General features: G+C 50.6%; 2 protein-coding genes across 8 annotated transcripts in view; one reads left to right on the plus strand and one right to left on the minus strand.

Annotated features, from left to right (window-relative positions):
• The window catches only part of LOC116461230 (signal-regulatory protein beta-1-like), a 133,776-nt gene extending 132,121 nt beyond the window's left edge, over positions 1–1,655 (minus strand). The window contains exon 1 of the mRNA XM_032142736.2: positions 1,475–1,655. Coding sequence (XP_031998627.1) covers positions 1,475–1,559 — 85 coding nt within the window. The 5' untranslated portion in view covers positions 1,560–1,655. The remainder of the gene's footprint in view (positions 1–1,474) is intronic.
• LOC116461231 (tyrosine-protein phosphatase non-receptor type substrate 1) overlaps positions 1–27,935 on the plus strand; it is a 45,578-nt gene that overhangs the window by 721 nt on the left and 16,922 nt on the right. For 4 of the 7 annotated variants that reach the window (XM_032142742.2, XM_032142746.2, XM_032142745.2 and 1 more), the window contains exons 2-5: positions 627–714; positions 20,017–20,373; positions 26,313–26,630; positions 27,232–27,564. In XM_032142742.2, coding sequence (XP_031998633.1) covers positions 636–714; positions 20,017–20,373; positions 26,313–26,630; positions 27,232–27,564 — 1,087 coding nt within the window. In that variant the 5' untranslated portion in view covers positions 627–635. Of the gene's footprint in view, positions 1–34; positions 137–164; positions 333–626; positions 715–19,991; positions 20,374–26,312; positions 26,631–27,231; positions 27,565–27,935 lie in introns of those variants that run through there. The other 3 variants (XM_032142744.2, XM_032142743.2, XM_058433107.1) reach the window with 3 other exon arrangements.

Here is a 27,935-nt window from a genome sequence, read left to right on the forward strand (position 1 = left end):
GGCGGCGGGAAGACGGGAGGAGGGGGAAGGGAAGGAGGGAGGGGGCCGGGCTGCCGGGAGGGCGGGGGCAGCGGTCGGGACTGCGGGCCGGGAGCGAGCCCAGCCGCCCGCGCCGTGTGGAGCCCGGGAGGGGCAGGTGGGCAGCGGCGGGGGCGGCTCCGCGCGGCCGGGCTCGGCCGTGCTGCCCCTCGCCCCTGCTCGCGCGGTCCTCTCTCCCGCGCTGTCTGTCTCGATCTGCGCGCCGCCTCGCTCACTCCTCGCTCGCTCGCTCTCCCCCTTTTTCTCCCCCTCTCGCCTCTCTGTGTCTCTGGCTCTCTGCCTGGCTCCCTTGGGTCTGTTTCTCTCTCCTGCCGCCCCTCTCTGGCCGCCCCTGGCTTTATTTCTCGCGCGCTTGGGGTCTCTCCCAGTCTCCGTCTCTCGATTTCTCCTGGGGGGCGGGGAGGGGGGGTCTCCAAAAACCGCGGCGGCGGCGGCGGCCGCTCCTAAGCCGCTCCAGGCGCCCGTTCCGGAGTCGGGGGGAGGCCCAGCCGGGAGGGGGGAAGGGGGGGAGCCTTAGTCATTTCCCCGCTCCAGCCTGCTCCCGCCCGAGCGCGCACTCACGGCCGCTCTCCCTCCTCGCTCCGCAGCCGCGGCCCATGGAGCCCGCCGGCCCGGCCCCCGGCCGCCTCGGGCCGCTGCTCTGCCTGCTGCTCGCCTCGTCCTGCGCCTGGTCAGGTAAGCACCCCCCCGCTCCCCACTGCTGCACTCCCCAAATTGCGGACTCAGGCCTCTCAGACTGGCACTGGGACCCATTCGGCTAATGCCGAGCAGTAATAGGGGGAGAGACGCCTGTAACCAGGGTTGTAGATGCAGAAACTGAGGCCCAGAGAGGGCCAGCGACATGCCCAAGGTCACACAGCCAAGGGTAGAACCCAAGTCTCTTCTATGAGAGTTTGTCTCTGTGGACTCTGACTCTCTGCACTGTGCTGGGCACTGAGACAAAAGAGCTGAGTTGCTTCACCCAGCCCCTGCCCAGTCCAATGGGGAAGGCTGACTGACAGTGGCTTTCAGAGCAGGGCCCTCCGGCTTCCCCAGAATCTCTCCCCATGGACATACGGCTTTCCACATGTTTGACTTCAGGGTGTGAGGGGAGGAGGTGAGGGCAGAGGTCCTCCTAATGCTGCCTGGAATGGAACAGAGACAAGCTATTGCAATTAGGGAAGAGTGAGCCCTCTCTCTAGTGCGCAGAGTAAACCAGTGTTAGTGTGTGCCTGGGAGAGAGGGAACAGGGAGGCCGCGGTAACCCGGTAACCCCGGAGCGAGCTGCCGCGAGCAACAGATCCTTATGTAAAAACGCGGTGGATTGTCCCTGTGGTTGCCAAAGCCTCTCCCTGGTGGTCTTGCTCCTTGAGGCGCTCCCAGCTCTCACTTCCTCCTGCCTTCCCCGAGCTTCCAGGCAGCTCCCTGCAGTTCAGGTGCTCCGCGGGGATGTTACCTGTGGCTCTGAGCATGTCTTTCTGTTGGCCTACATCAAACACCTGGCTGTCGCCGGCAGGCGGGCTCTGAAGGCTACTGTGCATGTTCACCAAAGGGTGAGGTCACCATTCAGGAGTCCTGCTTCTTAAATGGGTTTTGCAAAACCATGGGTCTCCTGGGAGGGCACTGGGTGTGGGGCGGGGGTAGCAGAGAAATGGCATTAAGGGAGTTGGGAGGGAGAGAAGAATGGGGATCTTGTTTTTTGTCGTCTTGAAACTGTGTTGTAGGCAGTGGGGTCTCTCTGTACCTCCCACCCTTGAGGAGGGAGGTAAAGATGAGCTCAGTGTCCAACACCCCCTTTTGCGTTTGACTAGAGATGGTAACCATCTGATAGCAGGGAGAAAGGGAGAACTAGAAAAGAGTGGGTGGAAGGAGAAGTAGGGGGTAGACAGCTGCTTCTCTCTGCCCTGCAGTTTCCCCTGAAACCCAGGAATTCACATGGGCATCCCCCCACCCCACCCCACCCTCCACCCCCAGTTCTTTTCAGTTATAGTTGGGTCCTTGCTGGGCGGAAGGGAGCACTGATACAGTTCACATCTGTCCAGTGAGTGGCATCTCCTATCTGCTCCTTCCTGCCTGAGCCGGCCATTTGTACCCTGCAAAAGTCCGAGTTCCTGCCCTGCCATCCTTCCTGGCCTGGAAATGCACAAGCGTCACTCACAAGTGCTTAATTTTCCTGAAGCAGGGAATTGGGCCCGAGTTAATTTCTAAATGTCTATTCCAGACCCTTCTCCGACCAGGAGGAGCCTGTGGTTCAGTCCCTGGCAAATGAGCAGTGACGCTGATTAGCAAGTGTTCAGATGGGCAGCCTGCCTTTCCTGGGCCACTGGCTGGGAACACCAACACCTTTCTTGTGAGCACATCTCCCGCTTTTGCCTATAAAAACAATCTATAAAATGGTAAAGATTGGGCCATAAAACTTCCGTTCCAATCCATTCAGCATCAATGGCCTGAAAAAGTGGGAGCAGCAGAGGGGCCAAGATTAGCTTTGAAATAAATAAATCTTAGGAGGTAAGAATGAATTTCTTGGTTGAGGGTGGTGGGGAAGGGATGGGGTGCGACCATCATAGCTCAAGCCTCCCATCATCCTTCAATCTCTGTTCTTCGGGGTCCTGGTCACACCATGGGCCTGGGCAGGGAAGTCACCTGGTTTGGCTGAAGGATGGGGCCTCAGGCCCCTCCCCATATTGCTCCAGACATGGAATTTACAACAAAGAAGTAGAAAGACAGGATATGAGGGTAGGAAGGTACAAGGAGGCAGTTGTCCAATTTTCTAAGAAAATGGATTTGTTCGAGTGAGAAACTAAAATGTCAGGTTTAGGAAGGCGGCTTTGGATTGAATGACTACTGGTGTCTCAGGCAGAACTGTCAGCCTGGGAGGTGTCACATGATTCCTGTGTCTTCACATGATCACTGTTTTGGGGGGGTGGGGCCAATCATGTGAATTATCTTGGGTGGGGGAGGCAAGAGAAGAAGTTTCTAAAGATTGCTTTTAGCACAAATGCTGCCAAAGGGAAATTCTAAAAAGATCCCAGTGAAGTCACCAACCTATGTTTTTGGACCCAATGTGAGGCCTGTTTCCTAAAACAACTGCACTGAGGGAGATTCTGAGGCTGGGAGAAGGGCAAGGGACTGGGGCCTGGGGACACCTGGCACCTGATTTTGTGTCAGCAGGGCCTGACGTTGAACCCGCAGGATGTCTGCTTGGCCCCAGCTACGCCTTGAGACCTCTGAGTCACCCCCCAGGCCGACCTCAGATAAACTCCCATTCATTTCTTCTCTCTGTCCTGCAGGAGGCCAAGCCAAATTGCAGTTCAGGCTCTGGGGAGCAGCGGGGCCCCCCAGTGAAGCCCTGACCCTTTGGTAGAGGGTGGCATTCTGGGGGCTCCTCTGTACTTTCCTAAATGGTAAAGTTAATCTCACTTCCTCTTTCGTAAGAAGAGAAAATGGGGCGGGAGTGCTTTGGCTCAACACGCTCAGGCTGTTGGAAGTTCCTTTAAAGCCATAGTTTTCTCTGAGTACTTTCCGGCCTTTACTAACCCCTTGGAAACTCACGGTAATTCATGTCTGTACTTGCAGTCATGCAGCACCTATGAAGTGCTGGTGTGAACCATGTGTTGAGAGAAGGGAGGAAAACCAAAACCAACGTTCATTAAATAGTTGACGGCATTCCAGGCTGGATGCTGCTCCTGCATCTTCTCATCCGCAAGACATGAATTGGCTCTTATCCCCATTTTGCAGATGCGGAAAATCGAGTCCCAGACTGGGGAAGTAACTTATAAGTGATAGAGAGGAGCCAGGATTTTGGATGCTGGCCTTCCTGCTGGGTGGCTTCTAGGGAAGAAGTTCAATGACTTAATCAGGATGATTTAGTCCAAGCTGGAGACGGAGTGAGAGAGGCCGCTCTCTGGGCTTGGGTGGAGGATTGTGGAAGAGTTCTTTCTCTGGGCAGAAGGTTTTGATGAAGTCACAGGCGTTTGTCTGAAAGCCTGCTGAGGGTGGAAATACTGACAGCCCCTTGGTCCTCACCAGTGACAACACATGAGGGGTGATGTGACTCCTGTAAGAGCCCCCCATCTGGGCTGCTGAGCTCTGGAGCCCCCAGAGCTGGAATATTCCTCCCTGCATCTTCCTGGTGCCCTTTGCGACAGATGGAGAGGGGGTGTGCGAGAGGAAGGGAGTCTAAAAGTGTTGTACGGATCCCACACGCTCTCGCTTGCTGCTTCCAATGGCTCCGTGCGACAGGTTATTTTCTTATTTGTAGTCTTGGACTGACGGAAGGTTTCCCCCCTCTCTCTCTTTTTAAATGTGCTCAGATTTCTGGCCTGTCAACACAACTCAGATCATGTCACTCCCCAGCTCAAAACTGTTGAGTGGGTCCAAGTTTTCTTTAAAAAAAAAAAAAAAAAAAAAAAAAAAAAAAAACACAAAGCTGCCGTGAGGCCTGGGCGTCCTCCCTGCCAGGCCTGATTTCCAGCCACATGTTTTCCAACAAGCTGACCTGTTGAGATGCTGCAGGATAACCAGGCTTCCTCCCTGCAGACCAGAGCTTCCTGGCTACTCAGCCACACGAGCACCCCAAAGACCCTGAGAAGCCCTGCACTGTAGAATCCCGAGCTGGGTCACATTTACTCCAGTGTTCTCTGAACATATGAACAAGAGGTGTTTGATTTGTAGAACGCCCATTAGCATGCGGCCTCTCTCCGTTTGGTAAATGGTTTTCTACAGATCCATGCCCTCAGCTGAACTCTCAGCTCTGTGCCTCGGCCCGTGCTGTTCCTGCCATCACAAATGCCCACCCTGTACCTCCTTGTCTTCCTATGTCTGAATCCTACTCATCTTTCGAGGTTCAACTTAATGTGCCTCCTGAGGGGGGGTCAGAGGAGCCTCTCCACACAGACACACAACCTAGCCTAGTGCTAAGATGGTGCTAAGACCCCTGGCTTTTGATCTGAGTCCTGCTACTGACTTGGACAATTGGCAGAAATCTGTGTCTCATTTCGCTCGTCTGTCAAAGAGGAATGGTATTAACCACTCTATTGCAAGGATTAAGTTAATTAATTCGGGTATAATGCTGGAAGCCATGCCTTGTATGTAGTAAGCACTCAGTACATATTAACCAGTGTTGTAATTAGCATGGCTTTATTCTGGTTTGATTCCTCATTTATAACATTGGGACGGATTTTCATAAAGCATCTAACACAGTTGCTTACACATAGGGGGTACTTAAAAAACAGCAAAGGCTGCTCAGTGAACAAATGTCCTTCAGCTTGATATTTTCCTTGTAGCTTTTTTTTTTTTTTTTTTTGAGACAGAGTTTTGCTCTTGTTGCCCAGGCTGGAGTGCAATGGCGTGATCTTGGCTCACCACAACCTCCGCCTCCTGGGTTCAAGCGATTCTCCTGCCTCAGCCTCCCGAGTAGCTGGGATTACAGGGATGCGCCACCATGCCTGGCTAATTTTGTATTTTTAGTAGAGACAAAGTTTCTCCATGTTGGTCAGGCTGGTCTCAAACTCCCGACCCCAGGTGATCCACCTCCCAAAGTGCTGGGATTACAGGCTGAGCCACCGCACCACCCAGCTGTCCTTCTAGCTTTTTTGCTGTTGGAGGATGGACAAGTTGAGTAGAAACCCGGGCTAGAGTGATTTAATTGCCTGTTACTAGGGACTGAGCGCTGTGGGCACAGCCTGCCTCTAGGTGTCTCTATCTGGATCCACGGGTCTGCAGTTGTGGATTCCCGGACCTGCAAAGCTGTAGGGGGCCTGAGAGAGCCCTCTGTGCTTTCATCCAGTGCCTTATTGTGCGGCCAAAAGAACAGAGAGAAAAAAACTGGCCGGGCCCACGCAAGAGATCCATGGCAAGGCCCGGCTGGAACGCCAAGCCTCCTGTGGTCCAGGCCAAGGCTTTTAAAAACTGGGCTGTGCTGGAACTTTCCACTGTTTCAGCCAGAAATCTGACAGGATCCCGAATTCTGTGGGAAAACACTAAAGTAATACTAATAGGAACCATCTGGGTTCTCTGCTTCCTGGGCTCAGCACTTGTTGTGTGACCCTGGTGGTACTCACAGCCACCTGGTGATGCGCATCGTTATCTTCAGACCCGTTCGATCCGTGAGGAAACTGAGGCTCTGAATGGTGAAGCAGCTTGCCCAAGGCCACACCGTAAGCGCCAGATTTGGATAACCACTGTCAGCCTAATCACAGAGCCTATGTGGTTAACTGTTGTGCCATTCCTTAGCCGTCACTGAAGCTTGCTTGACAGGTAGGGAAACTGAGGCCCAGTTGTGCTGGCACCCTGCTCCCTTAGTGCTCCTTTCGTTTTTTTTTTTTCCTTTTTTTATTTTTTTTTTTTGAGACGGAGTCTTGCTCCATCGCCCAGGCTGGAGTGCAGTGGTGCGATCTCAGCTCACTGCAGCCTCTGCCTCCTGGGTCCAAGCAATTCTCTTATCTCAGCCTCCCCAGTAGCTGGGACTACAGGCACACACCACCACGCCCAGCTAATTTTTGTGTTTTTAGTAGAGACTGCGTTTCACCATATTGATCAGGCTGCTCTCAAAATCCTGACCTCAGGTGATCTGCCCGCCTCGGCCTCCTCTAGTATGTGTATCAGTGCACCTTCCTACGAAGTGGGGGCAGTGTGTGTCCCCAAGGTGTGTCCCTGTCCCCATACTAGAGAAGGAAGCATCTATTTTCACAGCTGAAGCTGCTTTCCTGTTAACTTCTGGTGTTCCTGGGGTGGGTATTCTGATGAAGCCCTCCACGAGATGGATTTTCCCTGCCAGGTGTCTTGCCAGGCCCTCAGTCCAGAGAGATGCAAAACAGCTGAGGTGGAAGTCGGAAATGCTGCAGAATTGGTCCTTTGTGTCTAAGATTTCCTGGCACATTCGTTTGGGGGCGCAGGGTGTTAGATGGCTGCAGATTAGCGCCAAGAGCCCAAGGAGATCAGGTGCTCGGATCAGGAGGGAGATTGGAAGCTGGTTGTGAGCGATGGGCCTCCCAGCCAGGAGGGACGGCTGGAGCAGGTGGGCGGTGATACCAGCGCCGTTTCTACAGCTCCATTCTTCAGGCCGACCGTCGGTATTCTCCAGAAATGGAAGCCCATGGTGGAAGGAAATACTAGGTACACGATGTGCTCGGCACAGGCTGAGCCTTGAACATGTGTTAGCTCTTCCTTATCTTTTTATTTTGGAAAATTTCAAACATATGCAAAATGAGAAGGAATGATGTAATGAGCCTCAGCTTTGACACTGATCAGCTCTCTACCATGCTTGTCCCCTGCCCCTATTTTTGCTAGGGAGAGGAGAATCGGGGAGTATATAAAGCGAGTGCTAAACATGGGGTATCATTTCACCCACCAATACTCTCTCCACATCCCTTCATGTGAGCTGTTGTCTGACCCTCACCACGAGCCAAACAGTATGGTCCTTCATCCCCACTTTACAGATATGGAAACTGAGGCTTCCCAAGGCCAAGTGGGGCTCATCCTTAGTCCACACAGCCAGTGAGAGGTAAAGCCAGGCTCCACTCCTCACTTTACCCTTAACCACTTTGCAGTCATTATTAGGGTCATTTTAATTGTAAATATTCATTCAACAAATATTTTTGAGCACCTACTATGTGCCAGGGATGGCTCTAGGTGCTTGGAGGATACAAATGTGAACAAGACAGACAAAAACACCTGCTCTCATGCAGCAGACATTCTAGTGAGGAAGAAAATAACACACCTAAGTAAACAAATGATGCCAGGTAGCTGGGGAGAAAAGCAGGAGGAGGGAAGGGAGGAGGTTAGTCAGGACAGAGGGAGGGCCGCTGTAAGGAGCAGAGGCCTCAAGAAAATGGAGAGGTAAGGCCAGGTGCAGTGGCTCATGCCTATAATCCCAGCACTTTGGGAGGCTGAGGTGGGCAGATCACCTGAGGTAAGGAGTTTGAGACCAGCCTGGCCAACATGGTAAAATCCCATCTCCACTAAAAATACAAAAATTAGCCGGGCATGGTGGCGTGTGCCTGTAATCCCAGCTACTCTGGAGGCTGCGGCAGGAGAATCGCTTGACCCCAGGAGGCAGAGGTTGCAGTGAGCCGAGATTGCACCACTGCACTCCAGCCTGGGTGACAGAGCAAGACTGTCTCAAAGAAAAAAAAAAAGAAAGAAAAGAAAAGAAAATGGAAGAGTAGTGACAGGGGATACCAGGAAAAGAGCCCTCCATGTGGGAGGAATGGCAGGTGCAAAGGCCCTGAGGCAGGAATGAGCTTGTATGTTCCAGGAATTGCAAAGAGGCCAGTGGGGCTGGAGTGAAAGGAGAAGAGGTGGGGGAGTGAGCAGAGGTCAGGGCCAGACCAGCAGGATCTGGCTCATTGAGCACCTAACATGGAGCATGTCTGGCTTGTGAGAGGATCATTATGCATTCTCTCATTTAATTCTCACCACGGTTCTGTAAGATGGGAAATACCATTAACCCATTGAACAGATGAAGAAACTGAGACACAGAGAGGTAAAGTGACTTGCCTAAGGTCACACAGCTTTTATATGCAGAACTAGGATTTAGGCCCCTGAATGCTGCAGCATCCCCATTGCTGCTTTCCACAGCCACCCTTGACCCCTTCAGGCTCTTCACCCATAGCAGCTGGAGTGAATCAAGTCATCTTTGGTTCTGCTGGAAACCTTTTTCGGTTTCCAGCATGGCATTTCTGAACCATGTCTGTCTCTTCATCCTCACCTCTTACCACTCTCCTTCCTCCTTGGGCTTCAGCCTTGGCAGCCTCCTTTCTGGCCTTTCACCAGCTTCTTTCCCACCCCAGGGCCTTTGAACTGGCTGTCTCCTACGGGGGCATCTTCCCTGGTCTTCGCTTCTTTTGGATCTCAGCTGCCACCTCCCTTCCTTGGATGCTGTCCCAACCACCCCATTCCAAAAGAGGTTCTCGCTTGTGATTCTCTATCACTAGGCCAAATCTGCCTGTTGCCTAGTGCTTCTAGCCATTTCTATATTAATTCATTTCATTATTTCAGCCCTGTCTACCCCACTAGGATATAAGCTGCACAAGAGATGGGCTATGTCTCTTACTCACTGTTGGGCCTCCCAGGACCTCAGCACAGGGCCTGACACACAGTAGGTGGGTTAATAGATATTGATTGAATAAAAGAACAAGGTGGGTACTAAAATCCCCCTTTTAAAGAGGAGGCTTGGAGTTATGAGGTTGTACAAGCAAAGCTTATTCCCTAACTACCACAGTCCCCCCCTCTGCAGCCAGGGCCGGGATCATACCACAGTTCCCTGTCCATCAGGCTGTCATGAAGAGCCCTAAGATATCAGGAAGCACAAAGATATCAATGCCAGGAGGGATAGGAGGGGGCAGCCAAGAAACCCCAGAATTTGTACTTAAAATTCTGGCTACACAAACTACTTGCCCCACTTTAGACACCATGATGAATGATCAGGTGCTGCAAACCATGAAACATGACGTAATTAGTGCTGCATTCTTGGCTGAGGGTTGGCTTGGAGGCCCCACCTTGAGGTTAGCCTCCCCCAGAGGGTCACTGCACGAGGCAGTCTGATGCGGGGTGGGGGTTAGAACAGAGGGAGGTGGAATCAGACCACTCGGCAGCCCTGTGACCATGGCCAAATGGTCGTACCTCCCAAAGCTTCACATCTGGTCCTCCGTGAAATGAGGGTGGTGACAGCCCTGTCTTACTGGGTTCCTGCAGAGGTTCCATGAGGCCTGTCTTGCTCTGGGCAGCATCGACGCTTATTAGCTATTGTTACTGCTGTTATGTGATTGTCATCATTTTATGGTTTGGGAATTTTAAAAGCTCTATCTTTTGCCAGCAGGGATACCTGAAACCCACTCCTCTGCCCCTCAGCCTCAGTTTCCCCTTCTGTGACTGGGAGGCTTGGCTCGGCTCCTCTCTTGCAGGTCCCTTCCAGCCCTGATGCTCCAGCCTGCATGTCCTCCTGGCCCTTTGTCCTGATGACTCCACAGACTTCTCTGGCAGGAGAGGCCATGGAGGGGCTTCTGCTTTGGGGCACATTCCTGAATTGGAGTCCAGCATGTGCCGCTTACTGGCTGTGTGCTCTGGGGCAGGTGTCTTCCCAGTTCTGAGCCTCCGTTTCCCCATCTGCAAAATGGAACTGCTAACACTGTTTCCTCCCAAATGGGTGACTGTTGAGGGTTAAGGAATTAAGAGCCGTGGAAAGTGCTTTTGCAAGCTGCAAAATGCTCTATAAAAGGAATCAGTGAATAGTGTCAGCTTGGGGAAAAATCCCGTCAGTCCGGAGACTGTCTGCTGCTGGCAGTGTGCTGAAACCCTGGCAAATGTCGTTTAATAAATGCGTGTTGCTTTTAAGAGGGCCTTTATCTCAGCTGGGAAAATGTGTGCGCATCCTTGGCAACCTGAGAATCCAGAAGCATGAACTGGAGGGGACCTGTCACAGGGAGAAGCGATCGCATGGGGTGGCTCCAGGCTCCAGTGTTGGAATCCTACCCCTGCCACTTACCTGCCTCTGCAGGCTCTGCTTCCTCATCTGTAGGAGGGGACAGTGACAATAACACCTGCCACTCTGGGCTGGGATGTCCTGAGGGCTAAATGAAGGCTTCTGGTTATCTGGCCTAACCCATGCATTGCCCCCATGAAAGTGTGGCTGTGCAGCACCAGGGCCTGTCTCAGGGCAATGGTTGGGGCCTGGAGGTTGGGAGGACCTCCCAACCGCAGCCTCTTCAGGCCTTACTCCAGGCCTCAGTTTCTTCCTCTGCAAAATGAGGAGGAGGAAAGGTCCTTAGGTTGTCAAGGCACCAAGCCTAGTAGATGTCAATGTCCTCTACCTGCTCTCCCAGCCTCTGCTTGTCCCCCAAAGCCTGTTAATTCTAAAGGATATTTACACAGATTTGCAGTTCTTTTCCTGCCACTTTGCAAACGGGGTCACACTGCAAGCATCACTTCGTCACCTCCAAGTTCCATCTGAACCTGGCAAATGCTCCATAGGGCTCCCAGCGCTGCCTGTCCCTGCTGCCTCCTTGCCAGCAGTGTGCTCAGCCTGCCTACAGGTCCATGCCAGAGGGGCCTCATGCATGCATCGAGGCGAGCTGGTTCTGCCTCGGAGAGGATCCTGAGCCTCTCAGGCTTAAGGACATGGTCATCTGTCGCCCCCTTCATCTTTAGACACCCATCTGCATGGTGACAGCTGCTCTGTGCCAGGCACGCTAGCCTGTTTCATCCTCAGAACAACCCTAGTATTGTTATCATCATCATCATCATCAGACCCATTCTACAGATAAAGAGCCAGAGGTCCAGAGGGGGCGAAACATTTCCTGGAGTCTCATGGGTAGCAGAGTTGGAATCCAAATCAAAACATACTTTTAACAAGTGCCAGGCACTGCTCCAACCCTGGGGAAGAAAACTCAGTTCCTGCTCTCAAAGGACTTATAAGTGAGTCTATGATAGGGAGATGAGCACTTTAAAAAAATTAACAAGGAAATGCATAGTTTTTTGAGTGAAGATGATATATCGAACAATTAAGCAGAGCCAGGGACATTGAGGTGGATAGTATCTTAGACAGAAGGGCCAAGGAAGGCCTCTCAGATAGGCCTGAAGGAGGGGAGGGAGCCAGACATGTAGATATTTAGGGATGAGAGTGCCAGGCAGAGGTAATGGTGAGTGCAAAGGTCATGTGGTGAGTAGAGAATCTGGCACGATTGGGGAAAAGCAAGGCTGTAGGCCCCTGGGGCCACTGTAAAAATTCTGGATTTCACTCTGAGTGCAGTGGGGGCTGTGGGAGGGTTTTGCACAAAGGAGGAACGTCACCTGACTTAGGTTTTAGAGGCTTCTCTGGCTGCTGGGGGAATGTGGCTGGTAGAGAGGTGAGGCAGAGGCAGGGAGGTCAGCATGGGGGTTCAGTCAGGGTGGTAAGGAGAGGTCAGGGTCTGGTCATGTGTTGGAAGTTGAGCCAGCAGGATCTACTAACAGATGGGTTGTGGGACACGGATGAAAGGCAGTCAAGGAAATGTCTCATTCTCAGTCCAGCACTTCTAACCACGGAGCATCTGACCTGGGGAGGGAGGGGGCTGCATTTCCTGTTTACAGGTGAAGAAACAAGCTTAGAGAAAAGCAGCTTTGCCAAGCACCGTGCTAGAGACAAGACATAAAGGTTCTCCGGCCCCAGAGCCCAAGCTCTGGACGGTCTTAGCACCTTAGAAGTTTACCTACTGCATGGAAGGGGCCACCAGAGTCTGCCCATTCCCTGCAGGGATGTGGCACAGCACTGAGTTCTCAGAGCTACCCGGAGCAAGGGTGAAGGAGTGGGGACCCTGAGCCCCTGGGCCAGCTGTCAGCTTATTTACCAGGCCACATGCATCCCCATTTTTGGTGGCTTCAATGCAGGTAGCAGTTTCTATCACAGCACCTGCTTTGTCCCTGCCCAATGGGTGTATCCAGTGGTGCCGGCAGAATGCTCCCAGTGCTGGCCTGCTCTTCAGATGGGCAACCGAAACCATCCTTCAGGGCGCTAGGTTAGCCCAGTCCCAGGTCCTCCCCATCTCAGCTTCCTGACAGCCAGTGAGCACGTTCCAAGGACTCTACCCTGAGTCCTGTCACCTCTGCATCTTTGCTCATGTGGTTCCCTCCTCTTGGAATGCCTTCCTTCACCCCAGCCTCTGTCAGCCTTTAAGACCTAGCTCAGGGGCCACCAGCTCCAGGAAGTCTTCCTGGGTTTCACTCTCTTCCATAACCCCATCCCCAAACCTCCTCTTGCAACACCGATCACCATGTGTGTGGTCATTGCTCATGTCCAGGACTGCCTCACATGCTAAGATACTCTCAAGGGCAAGGTCCTGTCTTACTTGGCTCTGTTTTCTGTGGTATCTAGGACAGGGCCTGGCAGCAGAGTGAGGTTTGAGAGGGCATGAATGAATCATTCTGACTCCAGAGGAAATCGCTGTGTAGTCATGGCTGTTGGAGCCCCAAGCTCTCTTGGGAACTGCGGCATCCATGCAGCCATCCACTGGCGCAGCCCCAGCTACCTTTCGCCTTCCTGCGTGTGGTCATGGGCTCCAGCAGATGGTTCTGGGCTAGCCTGTTCACAGCTGTGCCCTGTGGCCAGAACATAGTAAGTAGGTGCTCTGGAAAGGTTAGCACCTCCTATCAAGGGCACAACCCTAGACAGATACCACACAGGATGTTGACTGCCGGGAGCCCATGGTAGACTTGGGGGAAGTGTGTCTCCTCACCTCCTCCATCACCCTTATGCTTGTGGAAACTTACACAGCAACCTCATCTATTCCAGGCACATGCCCAGCTGGACACACTCCCAAACACAGGCACACGGACACCTGGGGTGCACACAAATAGTGGCAAGTGTATACCTCCCTGCTTCTCAGTGCACACACCCTCATAGTCACATTTACGCATACACCACTCTGTCACACACGTGCCACCCCCCCACACACCCTCTACACACACACACACACACACCACACTCACGTGCATGCCGCTCCTGCATCACTCTCCCACACACTCACACCCTCCCACACATTCCTAGGCCACCATGATTCAGGCACTCTCCTGCACACAATTCACATGCCCACGCCCATGATCCCTAGCCCCCCATTCAGACACACTCCTGTGCTGCACTCTGACATATTCCGCACACAGGCACCATCTCTTTCACACTCCTCCTTGTGCCCATCCATGTGTACATGTGTGTGCAGATGCTTATGCTCTGTACACACATACATGTATGTACACACGTGTTCTCGTGTGCATACTCTTATGCACCCTCAGCACACTCATGTTCACATGTTCTGTAGCACAGCCCTGTACTGTATCCTGTGTACATCCTCTTTAATGCACACTTAATGTTCACATGTTCTCTGCATAGCCCTTTATTACATCCTGTGTGCATCCACTTTAATGCACATTTATGTTCACATGTGCTATTGCAAGGTCCTGTACTACATCCTGTGAGCACCCTCTTTAATGCACACTCTTGCACTGCATACTCTTGCACACAGCATTAAATCACACCCAGAAGATAGTAGAGGCAGCCCATGATGAGGAGCTGCTGTAAGTGCAGGGTGGAAAATCGCAGCCTTCTGAGGATGGTGAATAACAATAATGATGAGGGAAGAAGGGAGCCGGGTATCACTGCAGCCACTTTAGAATGTTGAGCCCTGTGTACTGCCAGAGCTCTAGCCATAGCCTCCCAGACCCTGGGGATCCTTGAGTACAAACAAAGAATCTACAAAGAATCCAAACAGGTGGCCTCCAGCCTGTCCCCGTGGCTTGTGCTGTGGTGACCCACTGCTTCCAGGGGATGGGCAAGCTCCCATGCAGTGGCAGTGAGTACCCGCCTGGGCAAGGCTGGCTCTTGGGAAATGTACTTGTTAGCTTCATTCTCCCCACCCCTTGAGACAGGCTTCTGGAAGACTCACACCCCAGGGTTAGGCAGCCCTCCCCATCCCTGCCTCAAGCTTTGCTTCTAAGTTGATTTTTTTCTATTAGAAAAAACATCCATGTGCGCAGGGCGCAGTGGCTCATGCCTGTAATCCCAGCACTTTGGGAGGCTGAGGCGGGCAGATTGCCTGAGGTCAGGAGTTTGAGACCAGCCTGGCCAACATGGTGAAACTCCATCTCTACTAAAAACACAAAAATTAGCCAGGTGTGGTGGCAGGTGCCTGCAACCCCAGCTACTTGGGAGGCTGAGGCAGGAGAATTGCTTGAAGCGGGGAGGTGGAGGTTGCAGTGAGTTGAGATTGTGCCATTGCACTCCAGCCTGGGTGATGAGAGTGAGACTTCGTCTCAAAAGAAAAAGAAAGAAAAGTATCCATGCTAATTTTTTTCACCCTTTATGAAATTATTTTCATCTTTTAATCTCAAAAGCCACACACATGAACATTGTTTTTTAAGAAATCAAATATATTTTCTAAATCCCAGTGGTCAGTTCTCAGCCCCCATCTTACTGCATCTCTCAGTGGCATTCAATGCAGGTGTTCACACCCTCCTTGGCCAATTCAAAGAAGAGAAAGGAGATGTGGCGGGAGAAGCAGGTCACAGGAAGGAGCCAGGAGATGGGATCTAAGATGCCAGCAGGAGCCTCTTGCCCAAGGGGGTTAGGTACATTCCAGATGTAATCATTTGAGTGATTTCTTTGAAATCCATCTTTGCCTCGAGGGTGGAAGCTCCATGAGGCCAGGGACACAGCCATTTCACAGCCCTTAGCTCAGGGCCTGGCACAGGGAAGGATCCAGAATGCAGCACTGACCGCCCTTGCTGTGGACACTTACAACAAACATATGGTGACCACCCACTGTACTGACTTCTCCCCTTAGAAAACGTGTTCATGTGTTTTGTTTCATTACTTAACTTTTTTCCAAAACCAATAAATGTTCACTGCAAAAAAATACAATATATGATTTATTATAAAGTAATAAGAAAACATGCCGACCTCCATCCTACCTCAGTCCCATTTCCCAGATGTAACACACCACAGCAGTGCCATGTTTAACTTATCATCCTTGCAAACCTTTTTCTCTAGACGTGCAATTGACCAATCAACAACTATTTATCGAGCATCTACACTGTGCCAACCACAGTAGCAGGAGCTGGGGAAACAGTGAACAAAACAGACTAAATCCCTGGAGGAGAGGTTCATTTAAACAATACACATACGGTAACATACATCATTACATGTACAGGTTTTTTAAAAAACAAAATGAGATACTATAAATATTCTTTTTTGTTCATCCAATTTAGAGAAGCTGAAAAATGCCCAAAGTAGGAGGGGAAAAAGGAGAAAAACCTCATGAGGTTTAGATTCATGATCCAAAGAGAGTTACATTTTATAGCTTTGTTTAATACCCTCTAGTTGTTTATATATAGTTTTATTTTACAAAGTCATGATCATACAGAGAGTATAGATTTTTCTCCATCTTTTTTTTCTTACAAAAGAAATGCAAACAGAAAACATAAACAAGAGCAAAATCCCATGGAAATCTACCACTCAAAATAATCATGGCTAATCTTTAATATCATTTTTTTTTCCAAAATTGGGAGTTTGGGATCACACTGGATCTACCACTTGGTAACAGACTCTGATCTTGTAACACATTTCCACTGTAATTCTGTACCATCATTTTCATGGCTATAGACTTGGCCTATAGCTGTGAAAGTAGATTCACCATGTTGGGATCAGCCAATCTCCTTTCCTTGGATATTAGGATATTTTCATTATCATACAAACATTTAAGTGAATGAAGCAAAATGTCTGCACATATTCTTAGTTACCTAAAGGTATGATGTTAAGATTGTTTTTCTTCACTCGTATTTTCACTACATTGGAATGTTGATTGCAGTTATCTTTGATGGTATGATGTGAGATTATTACTTTGTTTTCATACTTCTTTATTTTCTCTAAATGTCTTGCAATGAACAGGTTTTATTTGCATAAACACAATATTATTTAAAATGATGCCATGAAAATTTCTATATGACTGCCGTTTTCATGGTAATGGCTTGTTACGGCTGCCTGTAATTCCACATAGGGGATAGGCCGTAATTTACTTAACCATCCCCTATCATTGACTGGCTGGGCTTTTTCCAACATTTTAAAGATCATTATACAGGAAACCTACTCCATATCTGGGGTTATGTCCTCAGGGAGCAGCCCAGCAAAGGCTGGTGAACAGATTTCACACCTTTGGTTCATCCTGCCAAGCTGCTTTCCCGAAAGGATGTTCCAATTTCCACTCCCACCGGCAGTGCGTGGGAATGCCTGCCCAGCCGCCCTCCTCTCCCTGAGACAGTTCAGGCCCCTGGACAGTCGCATCCTCTGCCAGGAGGGCAAGAGAGAGCAGGAAATAATTTGGCCAGCAAGTGACCCCAGACCCAGAACCAGGAGTGATTTTTAACAAGCCTGATTCTCAGAACAGAACCTGCAAAGAAAAAGAAAGCAAGCAAGGGAAAAAAAAAAAAACCTCTCTACTGGAAAAAACATACACATACACAGATTAAAATAATATTTGGCACTTATGTCGCACTTTTAAAATTCTTCAAACGCTTTATAAACACTAGCTAATTAATTAAGCCGCCTAAATCTGGCTGCAGTTGGTGGAGAGAGCTTGAGAGGAGCTAAAAAAAAAAATGGGGGAGCCAGCCCTACACAACTCCAGATTTTATTGTCGCCTGCCTGGGGTGTGATTACAGGCCTCCGGCTGCACCACAAGAATAGCCCTGCTCCAACATGCTGCACGCCTGACTCCGCAGCCTCTCCTGCGCCTCCTGCTCCCTCACCAACTGCTGACTCACAGCCCCGTGTGGTGTTATTGATAAGGATAATAATAACTGCAAGCCAGGCTCAGTCCCGGGCTCCAGGCCGGCACCCTCTCCTGGATATGCCAGTATCAACTCCATTTAACATATGAAGAGAGAGGAGATTTGCCCAGGGTCATGGAGCCAACGAAATCCTTCCTTCATTCATTCGTTACCACATTCATTCTGTGTATTTTTATCGATGACATTGTGTTTTAGGCAGGAGGTTGGAAACAGTCCCTTGTGGATCCTACATCCTACTATTGGGAATAGGACAATCCAGAGAAAATCAAATATATGAATAATATAGCTATGTGATAATGACGGGAATAGGAATTAAAACTTACCCAGCACCTATGCAGCAGGCATACCACTGTGTCCGTCCTCATGACTGTGCTGGGGTGGATGCCGGAATCCCACTTTATGGATGATGGAATGGGGGTCCAGGGAAGGTGGGTACAGAGGTGACTAAGAGGAGAGCCATGCTGTCGCCCAGGCCTGCTGGCCCCAGCAACTGTACTTCCCCGAGGCAGCCTTTCCAGTTGGTCCCGTGTCGAGGCTGAAATACAGACCTGTCGGGAAAGTTCCTAGCTCAGTGCTGCTGGCAGCTGCTGGTGCTGCCTCTGATGTCTCCGCCTGGATGGGCCTCCTGGGCCTCCCACACATCTGTCTACCAGCCTCACCCCTCTCAGGCTGTCTGATGCTGGCTGGGCCTCTGTCCACTGTGGGTTCTGTTTTTTTCTCCTGCGCCATGAAGATCTTGCCATGTTCAACTTCAAATGGAAATGAAATGAGAAGCTGGACTTCCTGACAATAAAAGCAGCTGAGGTCTTAAGTGGTTGATCAGGAAAATAAAGCCGAAATGGTCATATTTACACCCAAAGCAGGTGAAGTGGTCTTAGGCACTCTGAGACTCCACTCACCTGCCATGAGAACCGGGCCCCAAGGGTGATCCTTTGCCAGAGTCAAGACTGGGTTAGGCTGGGAATGGGAGAAAGAGGCAGGACAATGGGCAGATAGCCCTAGGCTTGCTGCAGTGAGGGCAGATAAGCGTCTGTGAGCCTCCTTGCTTGGCTGCCCTGTCCCTACCAGTGGGGCGGTGCCAGGCCACGGGTTGGTGGGCAAATTCACAGGGTCTCTCTTCTGCCCAGGCAGAGCCAGAGGGGCTGCTCTGGACATCTGCCGCAGCCTTGTCTGATGTACAAGGCAAAGGTGGCCCAGGTCAGGGCAGGACAAGGTCACATGAAGGGTCAGTGGAGAGTCCAACTGGGGCCCCAGGTCACCTGTCACCTGCATACCAGGCAGCTGCCACTCCTCTGTCTACCTTGTTCTCTCCTTCTCCCCCATTCTAGTTCACTTTCTCACTCTGCCTCTATCTCTCAGGCGTGTGTTTCTCTGAGGTCATTATAATCATGATCTGTCTCTCTTTTTTTTGTTTCTTGTACCTCACCTTGTTCAGAATCCAGGCCCTGGCTCTGCCTTGCTCTGAACTGTTCTCACTTGGTCCCTAAGCATCTTCAACGCATCTCATGACAACCTCATCCTGCCCTCCTCTTCCTGTCTGGGCTCTCCCCCCTGCACCCCAATTTCTCCACCCAGGGTCCCTGTCTTGTGTTCCCCAGTGTCTCTGATTGGGGCTCAGGCTCCTGCAGCCGACCTCTGCAACTCCTTCCAGCTAACCATTTGGGAGCCCTTGAGGCCTGGACTGGGTCCAGCTCCAGTGTGTCCCCATCACATTGAGGCCTGGATCACAGGGCATCAGTGCCCATCTCAGGGCTAAGTGACTTCTATGTTTGATCTCATTTTCTTTTCAGAAAAAGGCAGAGGTTTGGGGGCTGTTCCACCCATCCTGTAGATAAGAAAACTGAGACTCAAAACTGATGGGTAAATTAAGGTCCCACAAGAACAAGGGGTGAGCCAGGTTTCAAACCAGGTCTGATGACTCTAAAGACCAGATGCTGCATTTGGACACTGTCCCCAGCCTTGGCTTGTTTGGTCCTCCCAGAGATCCATTGCAGTGGGGTCGTAGTAACTATTTTACAGGTGAAGAAACCAAGGCTGAGAGCAGTAAGGGCAAACTAAGGCAGGTCTTGAATTTGTGTGGCACTTTGCAAGTCAGGCTCAGTCCCGGGCTCCAGGCGGGGATTCAAACACACTGGCATGAGTCTATGTTGGATATTCTTGGTCACCTGAGTGGTTGCCAAGGACACAGCTATAGGCCACTGATCGAGAACTCAAACCACGTTCTCCTACTGCCCAAACCGCTGAGTATAGCCTCCCTTCTCGGGGCCTGCATCCTGGCCCAGGCTAGAAACAGAATCTAATGCCTTGTAGAGCCCCACACATGCCTTTCCTCTGAGTCTTTGCCCAGGCTGTTCCCACTGTCTGGAACACCAGGCTCCCTTCTGGCTCATTCAGACTAGAATTAGAGAGCCCAGCTCAGATGTGACTCTTCCAGAGAGGGTCCAGGCATTCAAACCCACTCTGCCATGTCACTTAGCTTTCTGTGCCTCAGTGTCCCCACTTAGAATATAGGCTCATGTTGCAGGTTTGTTGTGAAGGTTAAATGAGATAATACATGCAGTATACTGACCTCACAGCCTGCTCCTGGTGTGCACCCTGTCAATGAAAGTAACTGATAAACACTTGAGAAAACACAGAGGATCAGGTAAGGATTAAAAAAAATGACTGCTTTGTGCTCCTTTCCAGGAGTGGCGGGTGAGGAGGAGCTGCAGGTGATTCAGCCTGAGAAGTCTGTATCGGTTGCAGCTGGAGAGTCGGCCACTCTGCACTGCCATGTGACCTCCCTCATCCCTGTGGGGCCCATCCAGTGGTTCAGAGGAGCTGGACCAGGCCGGGAATTAATCTACAATCAGAAAGAAGGCCACTTCCCCCGGGTAACAGCTGTTTCAGACCCCACAAAGAGAAACAACATGGACTTTTCCATCCGCATCAGTAACATCACCCCAGCAGATGCCGGCACCTACTACTGTGTGAAGTTCCGGAAAGGGAGCCCTGTCGATGTGGAGTTTAAGTCTGGAGCAGGCACTGAGCTGTCTGTGCGTGGTGAGTACAGCGTGAGCCTCCTTCACCCCTGGTGTGTGACAATAACTCAATAATAACACCTTCCATTCTTTGAGCAATGATGAGGTGTGGTGGTGGCTGCTCCTTTTCATGAATTGATGTCTCCCCTTTTACAAATAAGGGAAGTTGAGGCCTGGAGATGTCATGCTATTTGCTGAAGGCTCCACGGCTGGTAAAGGGTGGGAACGTGTGCATCCTTCATCTGCCTGGCTCTGTAGCCGCGGCCTCTTCAAAGCTGACCCAGCCCTTTGGTTCCACAGATGAGGAAACTTGACAGATAGAGTGACTTGCCCGGGCACAGGGCCAGACCTCACCTGCTGCCTCCAGAGAGCACTCCCTCTCGGGGCAGCCGAGTCTCCTTTATGGGACAAGCACTCACTGAGAACCTACTGTGTGCCAGGCTCCGCCAAGCTTGTGTTCTCATCCCTTCCAATAAGAAATCCACCCAGGGCAGGGAGCAGGGAGGGTGTGTTTCCTTTATTTCATCACCAAACACCAACTGAGATTCCTAAAAGGCACAGATTTACTGTTTAATCTGATGGCCCTGGTGAGAGGAGAAGCCAGAGGTTTGGGAATTTTCTGTGGGTCTTTTAGAAAAACCCTTGTGTGATTTAGGGACTGATTCATGCAGTCACTAAAGCCTCTGAACAAAGCTGGGTCATCATAGAATATCCCTCACCCCAGGGAGGAGGTCTCCCTTCTGGGTGACTTTGGGTTCCTCAGTTAAGGCAGCAAAGATGCTCATTTTGTATTTACTGCCAGAGCCCCGGGATCCTTGTTCTAACTCCGGATTCTGGGACATTAGTGCAGGAAGCACCCTCAGACCATCCAGCCCAACCCCTAGTTACAGGTGGAAACTTGAAGTCAGGAGATGACAGGGGCCTTGTCCACAGTCATAGGCCCAGTTAGTGACAGGATCTGGACCAGAGCCCACATCTGATTCCAGGGAGGCTCCTTCCTGCCCCAGTGTTAGACGTTGTTTCCATAGAAGAGCCTGGTGCATCATAGGTGCTGATTGAAAGCTCCTTGAACAGAACCGCGAAGCAGGAAGCCAGCACTTCTCCTTTTCATCAGTTTCCTAAAGGTTCACAATACTCACATTCAGACCATTAGGCCCATCAGTGGTTGGAAAACCTCTCCCAAACGTAAGCCATATCATTTGATACTGAGATTTCATATCAGGATAGAGACCTGCTCCATTGTGTAATAGCTACAGAATACTCCAGCTTATGGAAGTACCAGATTTATTTTACAGCCTTCCATTGATGGATATGTAAGTTGCCCCAACCTTGAGCTATTAAAACAGTCCTGCAGTGGATGACCTTATACATGTGTGACCCTACTCACAGGGTAGATGCCCACTGGAAGTGCCATTGCTAGATCAGAGGGGGTGTGTGTTTTAATGTGTGTGGCTATGGCCTAATTTCCCTCCTAGACATTATAACAATCAAGTCTCCCCACAACCGCTGGACATAGGCAGGGAGGGTGGCTTTATTCTGATTGTGCAGATATTATAGGAAAAGACATTGAAGTTCCCAGATGATGCATCTCGTGCCTAGGCAATCACAGCAAGTAAGTGGCTCAGGTGTGACCCAGATCTGCTGACTCCTAGCAGAGTGCTCACTCCTCTTTGCCATGCTGTCAGCCTAAATGATGCCCTGGATGAGAAAGGAGGGAGGTGGGAGGGGGCCAGGGAGCAGCAGCTGGGCCAGATCCTCATCCTGACACTTTCTCCTTTTATAACAAGTACTATGAAGGAAGAGCCATTTCCTGCCCCCTTTACAGATAAGGACTCTGAGGCTCAGAGAGGAGACCTGTGTGGTGAGCCAGTGGGGGAGCCAAGGTTTGATCCCCACCAGCCTGACTCACAGCCCCTGTCTCTGTAACACTCAGCTATGCTTGTCAAAGTGTGAAGAAATGCTCCACCCTTCTCATTCCAAACTCTTGCAGTTCTATAGCAACAAGCATAGGCTGAGGCAGGAGAATGCTTGAACCCAGGAGACGGAGATTACAGTGAGCCGAGATCGCACCACTGCACTCCAGCCTGGTGACAGGGCAAGACTCTGTCTCAAAAGAAAGAAAAAACAAAACAAGTCCTATGGGAGTAGGAGGGACTGGCCCCCATCAGAAAGGTCCTGCAGATGTCTCATGATATGGGAACTTGTTCCTAAAGGACAGGTCTCGGAACATCACTGAGTAGCATCCATGGAGCAGAGTTGGGCCTCCTGCAGCCCAGCAGACCACGTGCCCACCTACTCGTGGTGCTGAGGACTAAGGATGAGGAGATGAGGCATTTCCTGGTGGGTGCTTGGGGCTCATTGGAGCAAGAATTTATATTATCCCCTCAGGCTGTCAGGAGCCCACTGACTTCAGTTTATGGCTATAGGGTAACCAGATCTGGGTACCCTGGAGGGAGGCTTCTCCCTAGAACTGCATGAAGTCAGGGATCTCAAAGGGAAAAAGGGAAGGTGGTGGTCAGTGTCAGGGTTCATGAAGTTCAGGCACTTGCTCAATTGATTGACACAAGAGCTTGGGGAACACTGGAAATGCCCATTGGGTACATGAGGGATGAGGAGACAGTGCCTTCGCTTTTCTCAGCCTCAGTTTCCTCATCTGTAGAATGGTGATAATCAGGGACTCCTTTGGCAGTGTGGAAAGGATTTGAGTTCCTGTATATAAAACACCCAATGCAGAATAGACACCCCCAAATCAAGGTTTTTTTTTTTTTTAATTATTTTTGAGATGGAGTTTCACTCTTGTTGCCCAGGCTGGAGTGCAATGGTGCCATCTCGGCTCACTGCAACCTCCACCTCCTGGGTTCAAGCGATTCTGCTTCAGCCTCCCAAGTAGCTGGGATTACAGGCACCCACCACCACAGCCAGCTTTTTTTTTTTTTTTTTTTTGTATTTTTAGTAGAGACAGGGTTTCATCATGTTGGCCAGGCTGGTCCCAAACTCCTGACCTCAGGTGATCCACCCACCTCAGCCTCCCAAAGTGCTGGGATTACAGGTGTGAGCCACTGCACCCTGCCATCAAGGTGTTATTTTAAGATGTGTTACCTTGGGCAACCCAGTTCCCCTTGCTGAGCCTCAGTTTCCCCATGTGTAGAACGTCGATAATTGTACCAACCTTTCCAGGATGTTATGAGGATGCAGGGAGCCTGGGGAGAAAATAGACCATAGTAAGCAATGGGGTTTTCCCAAGATCATGTGATCTTGGGCAAATCCTGGCTTCCCTGAGTCCTCAGCTTCCCTGTCTATGAAATGATGATGATGATTGCCAACCCTCACAGGTTCTGTGAGGATTGGAGAGGATGTACAGAGCCTTGGAATGGTGGTGGTGTTCGGGTTATCACTGAGCTCCTGCAGAACTGTAATTAGGAGAGTGTAGCCAGAGTCCAACTGCCTGGGCCCCATCCCAGCTCTGCCACCTCCTGGCTCTGTGACCTGGGACAAGGCACTCCACCACCATGGGCCTCAGTGTCCTCACTTGTTAGTGATAACACCAACCTCACAGACCAGGAGTTGGGACCCAATGAGTTAAATCCTGTAGAGTGCTTAGGGCAGCGCCTGGCCTGCAGTCAATGTTCAACAGATGTGAGCTGTGTGATGTGAAGCCATGCGGCCTCAGATGGGTCAGTGCTCCTCCAGGCCTCAAGGGTAAATGGTCCTTAGGATGTGTACGCAGGTAGTTTTCAATCTTGGCTGCTCTTTAGGATCGTCTGGGAAACTTTGCAATAAATCCCGGGCTCCACCACAGAAATGCCTCTTCAATTGGCCTGGCAGGGGCCTAGGCTTCTGAAGTTTTTAATTAATCCAGAAGATTCTAATACAGAGCCAGGACTGAAAATCCCTGGGATAGACACCCAGAGGTCACAGAGGACAAGTTGGAAAAGATGGTCCTCTGTAGTGCCAGATGGGAGAACAGCTTTTCAGGGTGTGGATGCTTCTGAACAACGCGCACCCGGGACAGCTCTTTGGAGGCCCCAGTGGCCTGGCCAGACCTCTTCTTATAATACAGGCCTTGGGGGCCGAGGTAGGGGCCCCAGACAAAGCCCTGCTCAGATCCAGCCTCAGTGTGGGGAAATCTTCCATCTTGAAAATGTTTGTGTCTAAACGACCGCCGGAATCCCAGCAAATCCTTCCAGTTCGGCCCCAGAATCCTCCCTGCCTCGACACACCAAGATGTCATGGAGGAGTCTGTTCCCTCCTCCTTTAAAATGCTTCCAGCTTCTGTAAATGGCTCCTCTGGAGGGAGGCGCCTGTGATCTTGTTTGTGTTTTGAAAGCCAATTCGCCAAACTTGTTTCCTGAGGGGATTGTTTAGAAAAGGGGAGAGAATCCTCACTTGGTGGTTTCTGCTCGTTTTATCATGTGGGTTTGTCATGAGCCGCAGGGAGCAGGGTTTGAGCCTTTTCTTGGTGTTTCTGCTCCTCTTTGTTCTGCTGCCTGAAGGATAAATGTGTAGATTCAGAAGCAATAATGACCAGACCTCCTGATAACAGTCACAGGGGTCATTTATTAAGTACCTGCTGCATACCAGGCTCTGTGCTTCCATTCATCCTCCCTCTTCTTACCAGAGTGGGGTTTGTATCCACTTTTGGCCCTGGACCTCTCTGAGCTTCATCCTAAAAGGGGCTCACACAAGGATCCCCTCACAGAGATGGAGTGAGGATTAAAGAGCTGAGGGGCATGGAGGGAGCAGCCAGTGTCCAGCTCCAGAGAAGCCCTGGATAAATGGGAACTGATTGCAGCCCCTCAGCCCTGTGGGGACATCCAGGCTGCTGGCCTCAATGACTTGACTTCTTCAAGTGACACCCTCCTTACTGTGCCCTCAAAATGTTTGATGGGTGTTAGGGAGCAAGTTAATATTTACAAATGCAAGTATGTGTGATATGTGCTTCCTGGTGACTGCGATAGGAGGTACAGGGTAATGATTAGCAATTTGGAGACACGTTTAGGACCCATCTGCAGGGAGAAACAGCCCGCGTTCTGATTCAGCCGTTTGTGTGCTTTCAGGACCCAGGAAGTGCTTCTACCTGCTTGGGCGCCCTGTGTCTGTGTAATTAATTGATAATTAAGAAATTAACCACTTTGGCTTTCTCCACACTTGGTGATCTTTAGTATCTATCCAAAACTGACCCCAGAGAAGACCCCAGATTCAGAAAAGTGTCCCTTCCTTTCAAATTTAGCACTTGGCACAGATTAGACCCTGCTGGAATATTTGTGGAGAAAATGAAAAATATGAAGTAAATTCATAAATACCTGAAGAGAGAGCTTTGGATATGAATAAAGTCTGGGTTAAAGTTAGATCTGTTTTTGCTTATTTTTGTGAAGCATCTTCTGTGTTTATGCAAAGCAAAACTGCTTCTGTTGCCTCATTTAATCCTCGCTGCATCCTAGGAAGGAGAAATGCTGCTGTCCCATTTTACAGACAAGGAGCTGGGTGTGCCAGGCCGCCCCTCTCATGGGCTGAGTGGCCTGGTTCCAGCTCTCATGGTGGTGCCACTTTGCTACTTACTCCCTGCACTGACCTCTATAAACGCTCTCTCTGAGGTTGGCACTGTTGCCAGGAGAGGCAGGGTAGAAAAGTTAATACCAAGGATGAGATGGATCGTTAATTTTGATCCTGTGCCCAAATTGGTGGAAGTCACCCTGTGTAGAGTGGAGAAGTTTGAACTCAGGCCTGGACTTCCCTCCGGGTCCTGCCCCTACACTGTCTGACCTCACGTGGGTCCTCACCTCTCCCAACCTTTGCATCCTGCTCTGTAAAATGAGAATAAGGACACCACCCTCATTAATCCTTCCACATTATTGGAAGGATAAAAAATAATATCTCAGAAGGTTCTTAATGTGTCACACACTTATCGTTAGTGATTGTCATCTGAGTCATGTCTCCTGATTATCGATGCTCCTTTTGTAGCCAAACCCTCTGCCCCCGTGGTATCGGGCCCTGCGGCAAGGGCCACACCTGCGCACACAGTGAGCTTCACCTGCGAGTCCCATGGCTTCTCACCCAGAGACATCACCCTGAAATGGTTCAAAAATGGGAATCAGCTCTCAGACTTCCAGACCAATGTGGACCCCGCAGGAGAGAGCGTGTCCTACAGCATCCATAGCACAGCCAAGGTAGTGCTGGCCCACGAGGACGTTCGCTCTCAAGTCATCTGTGAGGTGGCCCACGTCACCTTGCAGGGGGACCTTCTTCGTGGGACTGCCAACTTGTCTGAGACCATCCGAGGTAGAAGACCCTCACCCAGCCCAAGCCCACACCTGGCCGCCAAGCCCAACCCCCACCACCCTCCACTCATCCAGCTCTACTCTTGCTCTAGGGCTTGAAATGCCTGGAACCTAAATTCCTAACTGCCCACCTCCTATGCCCCTAGATGTACCAGCCACTTACTAACATTTTAATGGCAGTGGCTAGGTGACCACACCACCCACCAGGTGCCAAGGACTGTGCTAGCCGTTTCATTTATTTCACTGATAGCAAACACAATTAATGAGTACCTGCTATGAGCTAAGCCTCTATGTGCTTGGTGATTTTCTTTATTTTGCTACAGTTACAACATTCCAACTGCATGCCAGGGGTGGTGCTTATAGATTTCACTCATTCTTAGCCTAGCAGGAGCTACCAGTCCTTGAGCACCTACTGTGTGCTGGGCATTGTGCTTAGTAATTTCATTCATATGCAAAGAGCACCCTCAATGTCTGAGCACCTGCTGCCTGCCTAGCACTGTCCTGGTGATGCCCTCACCGTGTTGGTGGGAGCTACATTATGGAGCCCTCCCTGTGATCTGTCTGTGCCACAAGGTCAGAGCTTCTGCCCTGTGCTGTTTCAGTTCCACCCACCTTGGAGGTTACTCAACAGCCCATGAGGGCAGAGAACCAGGTGAATGTCACCTGCCAGGTGAGGAAGTTCTACCCCCAGAGACTACAGCTGACCTGGTTGGAGAATGGAAACGTGTCCCGGACAGAAACGGCCTCGACCCTTACAGAGAACAAGGATGGCACCTACAACTGGATGAGCTGGCTCCTGGTGAATGTATCTGCCCACAGGGATGATGTGAAGCTCACCTGCCAGGTGGAGCATGACGGGCAGCCAGCGATCAGCAAAAGCCATGACCTGAAGGTCTCAGCCCACCCGAAGGAGCAGGGCTCAAATACCGCCGCTGGTGAGGCCTCTATTTCAGCTGACCCAGCTCTTTTAAACTTTTAGTTTTGTGGGTTTTTTTAAATATTAAAAGTAGTAATTCATGCTTATTGTAGAATAATCTAGAAGTCTATAAATATAAAGTACAATTTTAATGTCAGCTCTATTTCCCCAAATCCCACACTCCAAGAGTCACCACTGGTAAGAGTTTGATGCACATCTTGATAGATCTTTTGACATAGATTTATATCACAGGAGGAAAGAGGGAGAGAGGGGGCCCATCTGTTCATGGTGCCTGCATCTTGCCTTCTTCACCTGACAGTTGTCACGCTCCCCATTTCTCACTGGCCCAGCCCCTCTTCCCTACTCTTTCTAGCCTCTGCCTCATCTCCC

The sequence above is a fragment of the Hylobates moloch genome, unplaced genomic scaffold (assembly GCF_009828535.3).
Source record: "Hylobates moloch isolate HMO894 unplaced genomic scaffold, HMol_V3 SCAFFOLD_21, whole genome shotgun sequence".
Classification (NCBI taxonomy): Eukaryota; Metazoa; Chordata; class Mammalia; order Primates; family Hylobatidae; genus Hylobates; species Hylobates moloch.